General features: G+C 49.7%; 2 protein-coding genes across 2 annotated transcripts in view; one reads left to right on the top strand and one right to left on the bottom strand.

The window, feature by feature from the left end:
* Positions 1-253, top strand: part of LOC142560586 (lysosomal protective protein-like) — a 260,452-nt gene extending 260,199 nt beyond the window's left edge. The window contains exon 14 of the mRNA XM_075672793.1: positions 113-253. Within this exon, the coding sequence (XP_075528908.1) occupies positions 113-199 (87 nt within the window). The 3' untranslated portion in view covers positions 200-253. The remainder of the gene's footprint in view (positions 1-112) is intronic.
* Positions 254-4,934: 4,681 nt separating this feature from the next.
* LOC142559558 (uncharacterized) lies at positions 4,935-10,213 on the bottom strand. The gene is made up of 5 exons (XM_075671137.1): positions 9,806-10,213; positions 8,998-9,135; positions 7,546-7,758; positions 6,066-6,203; positions 4,935-5,136 (listed from the first exon to the last, which is right to left on the bottom strand). The coding sequence occupies exons 1-5, from the start codon at positions 10,190-10,192 to the stop codon at positions 4,999-5,001; spliced, it is 1,014 nt and encodes a 337-aa protein (XP_075527252.1). The 5' UTR covers positions 10,193-10,213; the 3' UTR covers positions 4,935-4,998.
* Positions 10,214-11,171: the final 958 nt, after the last annotated feature.

The following is an 11,171-nucleotide window of genomic DNA, read 5'->3' as shown; positions in this document are numbered from 1 at the left end:
AATATCCCTGTGTACGCGCGCTCGTGTGCGTGTTATGACGTCACCAAGATCGCGTGTGCGTATCAGGGTTGCTCCACTAACTCGTACTTCAATGTTGCCTCTCGGTTTGCAGGGCTCCGGCCACATGGTTCCCTTGGACAAGGCACAGGAATCTCTTCACATGATCTCCAACTTCCTGTCCGGCGCCCCGTTTTCATGAGCCTTCTGAAACCTGCGTTGAATTAACAAACGCAGCAACCTAAAATAAAATGTAACGATGTGTTGTGGATCGATTCTATCTAACGTCTAAGAAGTTGCCTTAGTGTTCTATTAAGCCCGTGACTTAGCGAAAATGCAAGAACCGTCGCATGCCGTGCTTTTGGAGGCGCGTTAAGATACCTGGTGGTCCAATTTAATTCGCATTCCTTCACTACGGCATCTTTCATTACCCACTTTGCAGCTTCTGGATGCTAAACCCGACCATTTATTTTGTTTTCTATTAAAATAAACCGTAGGAGCGTTCTTACGACGCGCACCTAAGGACTGCTGCTGCCAAATTATGTCAGCTGAAAGAGCTGAAATAAACTACTTTTCGTTGAGTTAAATAGGTCTTAGGCTCATATCGCTGTGGTTGGGGAGTTCGGGGTTTAAGAAAGCAGCAGTAAAGAAACAGACCGCAGGAAACCTGGTGAATTCAACATGCCTCCTAATTTATTCACGTGGCAGGAAGAGCCGGTTTTCTAACGATACTTCACAGAGTCAGCGTGCGCTGGCATCCTACTTTCCGCGCTGACGTAAATGGAAAACGTTTGCCCCAGCCCTATCTGCTGTCTAATATACTGGAATGCCCAGTACGATGAAAAAGCAGGCGCGCGCATACGGAAAACTGTAGATAAGCGGTCAGCTCCAGGTGGCTTACGTACTTTCACGTGGGTCGTTTGCACCGCGTCGTGTCGAAAGTGCTTAAAAGAAGCTGCGCTATCAAAATATGATACCGTTTCTGTTTTTTGCAAAATCCACTATGAAGCTCATTGGTATTGATGCACTGAAACGATCAAGCATGAAAGAAAGAAAAGAAAGAAATCACCACCCAAGCACTCCGTACATAAGGCTAACCAGCGCAGCTGAACTGTGCGGCCCCGGGTTTATCGCTGTTTTAATCCCGAGGGTTCATTAAACGACGCCTTGGTAGACTGCCGGATGCTCGGTACGCAGTTGCTGCTTGCGCTCGGCTGCACGAGCCTGTCCTTGTGCCCGGCTGCAGCCTCGGCGCGGCGCGGACGAGATCGTTCCCGGTTCTGCTCGCGGGGTTGCTGATCGAAAGCTGCCTGCCCCTCAGGAGTACGTATGACTTGTTGCCTACCAATTTCGGAGCCTGAGTGAAAGTGACTGCGGAGCGCGCGCGCTCGGCCGCGACGGAGAGCAACGACGTCACTTCTGGCACAGCCAATCGCGCGCCTCTCTTTCTCTTCTTTTTTTTTTTTCGCGCGTGCCCATGCGGTTGCGCTGGAGAAGTTTTCGGCTTACAGGCGACAGACGGACGGATGGACGAATCGGCTATCCATATGCAGCTTCGCTATAAAAAAAGAAATGAATAGGAGGGAGCGCGCTTAACGTTCACAAGCTAACTTTCTTTGAAGCCGTTCCCTGCTCCTTCCACGCTGGCAGTTCAGCGGGTTGCGCGCTAGGAATTTTCGCCTAATCGGAGAATGAAACAACTACGACGACAACAACAGAAATGTGGAACCCGCCCGAGCGCAGGCGACAAGCGTGGCCGTGCGCGCTGCTTGGTTTTTATGCACGTTACACGATCACGTGCTTATGGTAGACTTTCCGGCAACCCCTTGGATTTTTCTCCTCTTTCTTTGTTGCAGCGGAACTGTATATCGCTAGGGTTCCATGTATTTTCAGTGTCCATGCGTCAACAATAATAAAAAGGTGAGAGCGGGGCGATGCCGAAGATGGTGAAATACCGGTCCGACCTTCAGTGGCGAAGCAGGCTTCGAGCACTACGCCGATAATAATAATAATAATAATAATAATAATAATAATAATAATAATAATAATAATAATAATAACAATAATAATAAGACGAGAAGGAAGAGAGAAGTACACAGTTTGCATTGTTCCGCCTACAAGCGTTCAACGCTGAGTCAACCAGAGGTGGTCATACACGCTCGTACATCGGGCCTTCCACTACGACACGTAGTCGTGAGCAAAAGTAACAGACGTGCTGGATGGATGTAAAGAATAGATGTATGATATGAGAGTCCCCTCCGAAATGGGGTGGTGTGTGGCGCCACCAAGGTATTGTTGCTGAAACGCGTGCCAGCGCCACCCTGCTCGATGTTGTGCGACGTTAATTCCGTAGCTGTGCGCATGTGCGTTCCCATATGATTAGTCGAAGTGGCATTCGCACAAGCCTACTGCCTCCTAATTGACGTCGCACGAGCTTGAGTGGCGTGACGCCAGGTGGCACTGACACGTTTTTCGGCGCGCGCTCGCAGGCAGGAGTCCTTGCGTTTGCCTCACGATTGCACCTCGTAACCCAGCTTTCAGTTTCGCGAAGTTAAACCCCACAGTTTAATTCAACTGGAATTTAGCAAGACGTTCATACATCGGCTGGTAGAAAGTGGGTGCCACAGAGAGTGTCACGTTAGCATCTCGCAAGCGCATTAAACGCTTTATTTCTGTGCCAAACAATGATTGCACTCTTTTCACCAGGGGCGCACTCGAATTACGTTCGGTAGTCTCTCAAAGCTCGTTAGCCACCAGCTTTCCGAGTTGAAGTGTGATTCAGGAATGTGATTGCTTTTCCGATTCTTCAAGCGAATGGGGTGGCACGGAGTGGTCGAATTTTTTTCTCTGGAAGTACGTTACAGCTTCTTTGTTTTCGAAGGTCAATTGCATTGCAGGCTCGTTGCGCATAGATAACCCTTTAAGCCTCGACCTGTTTAATGGTTCTTGCTGTTTAATCTCGTTTCGTGTCATTTTCAGCGTATAAATAAATCTCGACGATTTTGCGTATGCACACCCGCCAGCACTCCCGAATTTCCGAGAACGATTGCGAGCTGGAGATTTTTCCCGGAGTTTACGGAATGCTGCATCAAGCTTTATAGGAAAAATAAATTATGTTCCCGAAAGTGTTTTACAGCCGCTGAAAGGTTGGTCAGCGCAAGATTGCCAAAACGCACGCCAGGAACAAAATTGTGATCGTACTTGCGCCGCTTGCACTTTTGCTAAGCCGTCAGAGATTAGTTTTGACTACCTGGGGCTCTTCAACATGTAGTAGCCATTGCACGGTACACGACCGTGAGGCAACCAAGAAAGCGAAATTCCGTCGGGATTAACTAATGCGCTCGCCCTTGAATTGAAAAATCTACATTGGATGCTTGCTGCTATGCGAGTTCTAAGCTGGGTTAGTGTGTCTACGTTCAACATGGCGGACGATTACGCAGACGGCGAGAAACGTGAATAGCGAATTTGTCCTGTTCCTTTCACGTCACGCGTCGTCCGCGCCGCTGTGCGTTTACTTCCCCGTATAGCAGCCGCAATTCTTAGCTGAATTCCAGGCTGGATTAGCAAGCCGGGAAAAATTATATATAGTTTTTCGTGTTTTCCAGAAATTCCGTGCTGCTGTGCATTTTGACATGTTTTGTCGTATTCTGTTGTCCGATGCCACATTCAGTATGTTAAGGTCTTTTATATTTGCTTGAGTCGATCACGTTATCCTTAAGCAGCTCAGCCCCCGCAGGGGCGTCTGCATCAGCAGGCGTTTGGTGTGTTGCGACACCACGTACCCGAGCACACGAGGGTTGGACCCTCCCGCGCCTAGCCGTGCGCGGCTTGGCTGTGTCTGGGGGAAAAGGGGATCCTGGGGGTTGAGCCGATACCTGGTGTTCGGACCTTTAAGGTTTCCTGGCTGAGGCAACACACCTCTTTTACCATGCCTTAACACAGTCGGCACTACCGCACTGACCCACCCGGGGGATATTGGTAGTTGCCTTTTCTTCTCTCGATCGGCCTTCAACCTTCGTATTTCTCTCACTGTCAGTCTTTCGTGTCCTCTTATAAATTTCTTTTTGCTTCCGACTTCACGCGCAGCAAAGGTTCACCTTGTGGGTAGCAGCCAACCTTGGTCGCACATACTTCGTTATAGCCGTAACTTGCAGTTGACGTCCGCAGGAAATGTTTCTTAGAACTCCTGCGGCGTCCCTTTGTTGGGCTCCATGCTTGGCGGCTGTCGTTGCTGCCGAAATCTCCACATATACTTATGGCTAGTTCCTTCCACCACTCCCTGACCACCCTCAAAAAAGAGGGGGGGGGGGCACCGAAGATGCGTTCCAGGTCTTTGGACGTCGATGACAAAATTTCTCACTATTCCACGTCATTCACTCGGAAAAACCGGAAGAACAAGTATGCAGGATCTCCATCTTTCTAGTTTACAACCCTCTAACCGAGGCTCTTGGAACAGGATAAACGTCATCAAGGATGGCGGCAAGTCGTGACCTCTTTGGGAACACCATGATCAGAAAGAGTATGAAAAATTCCGCAGTCTAACTTGGGGACGTTCGAGTGACAGTAATCCCGCATCGTACCATGAACACCACCAGCGGCGTTATCTCGGATGATTTGTGGGAACTGAGTGAGGCTGAACTCTTGGAGGGCTGATTCAGTGAGCAGAATGCTATCAATGTTAAAAAAATTAACGCGTGATGAGAAGCAAATCCATGCTGAGCACTTCGTGCTTGCTTTCGGCTCAATCGAATATGAACCCGTGATTATGGTATAACGAATGTGAAAGAAAATTCGAAGGTGATTGTACCTATAGTTGGTAATGACAGATGTACCCGTACGAACGGGCCACATTCTCAGGCTTCACTACCGTCGGGATCGATCCACTAAAGAGGCTGAAAACATTCATAACCCATACGGGAAAGCTGATGTAACTCGTCAAGAAAGACACGCGCGTTTAAAAATGCTTTATTGGTTGCAAAACTGAACACAAGAACGGAGTTTCTAGGACGAATCATCAGAGTCTGAATCAGTGTAACTGGTAGAGCTTTCTTGAGAATCGTCTGCCTCGCCGACACATGCGGGATTTATGTATACCAATGTTGATACCTTGGAAGAAGTCCGCTCGGAAGTAATAATTACCTGAGGGGGAAAAAAAGCAGCGTGAACAACATCAAAAACAGCGTAGGTGGCAAAAAATACTATATGGTGGGTGAACGAATTCTGGGGTTTTGCACTTCGAAACCCCAATCTGATTCGAGCCACGCTGAAGTGATGGACTCCAGCCTTAAGAATTTTAACCAAACGGATTTTTTTTACAGTGCACCCAATGCATGGTACACGGGTGTTCTTAATACGAAAGCATTATATGTCCCACGAGGCAGAAAAGCCGGCGTTGTCCGCAACGAGTGGTAACAAATATAATCATTATCAGAGGCGTCATCAGAGTCCTGTATGACGTCTTTAGTAATGCACAAATAAGGCTAGAGCAAGTCAGGGTAAAGTGACTTCAGATGGAGTAATATGAATCAAGGGGAAGTCAAATGAATAAAGGTGGTTTAAAGTGGATTAAGATCGATACAAATTAGAGCAAGGCGGATTAAGGTAGAGTTGTGACGGACACGTATCATGGACATAACCGATTAGAGAAATCATAATGCTTTCGCATACAAACCACGTAAGGCTATTTAAGCGAATGCCAATTCTTGCATTTCGTCCCAGACGGAATGCAACCTCTTCGGCCGGAATTTGATCCCGCGTCCTCGTGCTTAGGAGCACAATCCCATAGCCGCGAAGCCAGCACGGTGGGCTGATTATGCAAGGAGGGTCGTGTCCATCCGCAGCAAACGAGCTTATTATGACCACTGGAAAAGCTGTAAAGGCCGTCTTTATCCCCCTACCACTTCCCTCTGCGCAGGGTAGCCAACCGGAACCATTTCTGGTCAACCTCCTTGCCTTTCTGTGCGCCCTTTCTCTCGATCTCTCTCCTACCGGAGGCAATATTATGAAAGAGACTAGCTTTCTTTTGGCTCGTTCGTCCAATTTCATTATAATGGTACGGTTGAGCATACCTGGCGGGTGAACCGCGCGGAGAGCCAGCACCACACCGTACGGTAGATGAGCGCGAATTTGTCGACGTACACCTGCACAAGCTGGACCGAGGCCTTGACCACGTGACGGAGAGCAGCGCTGGCATGCTCGCCCGCAGTCTGCAATGGAATGCGGTAGAAAGCGTTAACGAAAGCACTCATTGAGCCCGCATCTCGAGACTTTATGCCTTTTTGTAAAATCTTGACGCGCTAAAGCTTTTGCGGGGCATTAGGTGGAGTACCCCGCGTATCTAGAGGTGTGAGACGCTGGTCCTGTTGACCTGTCTGTGCCCAGCCTCTTGTGAGCAGTGGTTATTACCAACTTCTGTAACGGGCGATTCCGGCAGCAAATTCATAGCCACATAAGTTACAACGCAAGTTCACATGATCCACTGCGGTAGTCCAATGGTTATGGAGTTGCACTGGCGAGATCGAGGTCTCGATCCCGGCGACCGCATTCCGATGAGGCCCGTGTTGCAAAAACGCCCATGTGGTGTAAGTTGTGCGCACGGTAATGCACCCCGGGCAGTCTAAGTTATTCCGGAGAACCCCACTGCGGCGTTCCTCATAATCAGGTCGCGGTTTTGGCACGTACAATCCCAGAAATTATTCAAGTTCACCTTAAAAAATAATAGCTTTAGAGATCAATGACTGCGATGCTTTCAAAGAACTCCCATTGTTTGAACAAGACCAAATTTAAGCGCTTTTGTAATAAAAAGGTTCGAATAGTCGTGGGAATTATAATGACAAGGTAACATTGGAGCTTCGCGGGACATTACAAGTGGCCGCAGGCTCCAATGTAATGCCAACAATCTGGGGTTCTTTAATGTGCACCAAAAATACAAGTAAACGAGCGTTCTTGCATTTCAGCCCCTCATCAAAATGAGTTGCCTCCGCGGCTGGAAATCGAACCAACGACCTTGTGCTCAGGCACGTGAACGCCATAGTCATAGAGCCACCGCTGCTGGCGCATGGAAGATGTATGAACGCGCGAAAAAACACTGACACGTAGTGGACGGAGCACGGTATGGAGAAGTTGCTTCGATTATGTTTTCGCGCATGCGTTTTCTGATCGGCTTATATCGGGAGCTTTCGTTGAATCAAAGCACTGGCTAACCATGCGGGCGCCAGCTACGTACACGCACATATCTGCGCATATCGATCGCGCTTGCTCGTATCTGTGTGAAGCAAGTGTTCAGTGAAACTGTTAATTGAATGCTGAATACGGAACGAACGGCGATGCGTACAGTGCTCGGAGAACCAAACTCTATACTCGGGGCTCTTGGCTGCTAGCGTTTTCTTTTCCTGCTCTACTGGTGGGCAGCGGGGACGCTCTGCCGATGCATTACGGTATACAACGAAGGCGGTGGGTGAGAAGAAGGGAGAGGCGTCTGTGGCGTTATGCGACTGAAAGCACCGGCCGAATGTGAAGCTTGGATGAGATCCTAATGGAAAAGCATACCGTGGGCTGCCGAAGGGGCTCGGCGGGCTCTGCGAGGAAGCGCGTGGCTGCCGCGAAGGTCCTTGCGACGAAGTCCTTGGCCCGCTGGTGCTGCGCGGCCGCGTAGCGAGAGACGTAGACCGAGGCCTCCAAGCTCGCGTGGAGGAGGCGGGGCAGCGCGGAGTCGCGGGGATCGGTCTCCTGCGCGCCGTCTTCATCCATGGTTTTGATGTACTGCAACAGAGGCGATAGAATTGGCGCACCCACCCCTGTAATTTTCCGGGTGTAAAAGGAAAAAAAAAACACACAAAAAGTACAGGAAAGGAGGAGCTAGGCTACAAATGCCGTTGTATGCGAGCTACTGGAAAACGCGAAGGAATCACCTGTAGGGTGTGGCTAAAAGGAACACGAATGCGCACGTAAAAGTGCTGCAAGGCTGTTTCGAGGCAGTCATTCAGAACTGCTCAACAACTGCTTGCAAGAGGGTTGCGGACGCACCGCTCTCTCAACGGCGAGCAGTTGAGAATAAGATAACCACAGGTAACTCGGCGCTCTGAAAAAGTTCAGCAGTCGAAACGGGAATCGAAATTGAAAGCGAGCGTGCCAAGCGAAACATTGACGTGTTCATTTCTTGCATACTTAAAATGCTGCGACTCATAAAGGCGGGGAACGCGGCAAAACGTAGGAGACTGCCAAATAACTTTGTAGAACTGGACCGGATGTATTAATCTCGTCTCTCTGGAGCAGTTATTACAGTAGCGTGCGCAAATTATTCACCTGCAGAGAACGTGCCGGCAACGAGGCTCTGCGCCTTGTCTATGAAAGCCTACAGTCCTGATGGTCGAGTGCCTGTATACTGTAGCCTTAATCAATCGTGGACCACCAGCACGCCCACACCGTAAAAATTTTCGCGTCCATGAGGAAGCTCATATGTCCCTTCGACAACAACTTCTTGAGGGGTCGGATCTAATGATTAATTGGACAAATAAACGTTTCCTTTTTGGTGGGGGAGGGGGGGCGACTTTTCGTGAGAAATAAACTTAACAGCTCAAACAGACGACACGAATGAGCGTGAAACAAGCTTTCGTAGCTATCGCTGTCAACTCGTTTCGAAAATTTCAGTGCGCATCACGTGGTCAGCATTAATATACACTTTTCAAGTATACAGCGTCTCTAATCGCGAGTGTTGAGCTGCACTGTTATTTACAGTAAAAACAAATTTCACAGCCTTAAGGGTGAACCGGTTAGCCATGCAAGGCAGAAACTACCACGCTTTAGGGTGTGCAAATTATCGCTGCGCTGCATGCGTCCACAATTCGCAAGCGTCTTCAACAATCATTTGGCCATGCATTCAATCTGGGTTCGGGGCGTGGCACTCTTCGACTCGTTTCGAGCTACGTCTTCACACAACGCACACTACACCAGCCCGAACTCGCGCGTTCCCGAAGTAACTCCACGAAATGGAATACGTACCGCGTCGCAGGCCCATTCGGCAATGGTCACGTGGTGCCAAAAAATGGCGCGAGTGCAGCGCACGACTGACGTGGCAGTGTCCACGGGCCTGCACGCAGCATCGAGGACCGGTCCGGACAGGCCCTGCAGGTAGTCGATCTGCGACAGGGTGGTCGTAGGAGAGGAAGTACGCGTGAGTGGTCTCTCGACAACGCGTGGGCCCCATTCATGCAGTTTTCGTGACGGGTGGTTTCTCGAGACTGTCTCCCTTTAGAAGACAGACGTCCGCGGCGCGGGCGTGACGTAGAATGACGTTCTACGCAAGGAGTTGACCTTCGTGCTGAGCAAGTGTGATAAAGAACGCAGATTCATTCCCATTCTGCTTAATGTTAACGAATGAAAAAAGGAGAAAGTCTTTGGGTATACCCAGAAGAATTTTCATTCATTCAAAAGACGCCGCTCTGGAAAGCTTGGTTAAAGAGCACAGTTTCGTAACTTGCGTAAAGCAAGAAGGAAGATGCGGTGGTTCCCGCGTAAGAAAAATAAAATTCCAACGGGGATACAAAGGCTTACAGTTACCGGGAGCGTGATCTATTATACATTCCGCTAAGTTACACGGATGTAAGCGCCAAGTTGCCCAGAGAATGGTCTCTACCTTCAGAATCAAACGCATCTCAGTTACATAACGGTCAAGAGCGCACTGGCTCACGTCAAAGTGCAAGGAACTTTTAGTCACTTTCCTCGCGCTCGCGCTTCTTTCCGTCGCGACGGTGCACTCATTACGAGTAGGGAATATTCACGACGCGTGTTACGAAAGTCAAGTGCCAACCTTTTGCTGCACGTAGTCGCGTCCATCGGTGTACTTGCGCTTTCCGAAGTCGCGGGCGTCTGCGACGATCTCGTGCGGCATTTTGCTAGCCACCGGATAATTGTTCTCGAGCGTCTGCAGCACCTCGCAGGCGAAGTCGTCGGCGACTCGAAGCGGCCCGGAAAGCTGTTCCACGACGGGCTTTCCGAGCAAGGAGTAGGCGTGCGAGGCGCACTTCTCGGCGGTGTCCAGAGCGATCGCAGCCAGGGCGGAACGCTTCTTCAGCGCGCTGTAGTACTCTGCGGTCGCGAAGCATAAAAAGTTCACGCTGGGAACCGACATGACGCGGTCTATGAAGCGGTCCTGGACGCCTCCGCGGCCATCTTCGCTCGCGCTGGCAGCCGCCATAGTAAAAAAGCTGGCAACGAGTTTACGTGGTGGCAGGGAAGAAATGAAAGACGAACTCTCGGCGTCCACGGAAAGCGGCGCAGCGATCAGTGAAAGTGGGCGGTTGCGAAATTCCGTCGTTATAAAGCGGTTGAACCGCGTCACAGGTATGACGTCACATGCGCAGGGCGGCCGCCGCGACGAATCGGGGACACTGGGATCGACGTGGCAGAAAGGGCGGCGGTTAAAGTGCTCGCCTGATATCGCAGTGCTGTATGCCACGACTTCGTAAGCAATTCGTAAGTGCATTGTGTTTGAACCATAATGTTTCCTACAATTACTAGAGGGAAGTCTGGCGCTGCAGTCGTTCAGCCGCCATGCATGGGAACGACGGGTAGTAGATGGATTTGTCTGGTCGTCGTGATTGGGGCTTCAGACGTTCTTGTAGCTTCGTTTGTTACGCTTTAATCAGCGCCTAAATTGGCCTAAATTTCAAAGCAAGTCATACTCTCGTTTTTTTTTATTCCAGAAGGTAATAAACTCTCCAAGCGCGCATAATCGCCGCTAATTGCAGTGGTTCCGCTTCTCCATGCATCCGCGTGGTGCAACGGTTTCGATATCTGGCTTCTGTTCTGGAGGTCGTGTGTTTCAATGCTGCCATACGACAATTTCGATAATAGTTTTTTTGATAACTTATAACGCAGCATTTGCTTTAGAGATGGTCACGAAGCACCTTAAAGGCAAAAGGACGAGGTTCAGGCAAATTCGTGTGCTATCCATCGTTCTCATGCTGGCTCAATCTGCCCCGCTTGCGGCTTGCGTAGACAACTAGCGCCACAGTTTCCTCTAGGTAATTATATGAGACTCTATGAATTGATGAGGTTTACTAGAAGTTCCTTTATGGTGTGATCCGGTGAAATCACATCGTGTGGAAGGCGTGGCAGCACGCTTCGTAACCTTCCACCGAAAACTCTAGAAAGCTGCGTGTGTGTGCTCCTGC

The sequence above is a fragment of the Dermacentor variabilis genome, chromosome 10, assembly GCF_050947875.1.
Source record: "Dermacentor variabilis isolate Ectoservices chromosome 10, ASM5094787v1, whole genome shotgun sequence".
In the NCBI taxonomy this organism is placed as follows: Eukaryota; Metazoa; Arthropoda; class Arachnida; order Ixodida; family Ixodidae; genus Dermacentor; species Dermacentor variabilis.
The sequence above is the reverse complement of the archived record's forward strand: the minus strand, read 5'-3'. Positions and strand labels throughout refer to the sequence as shown.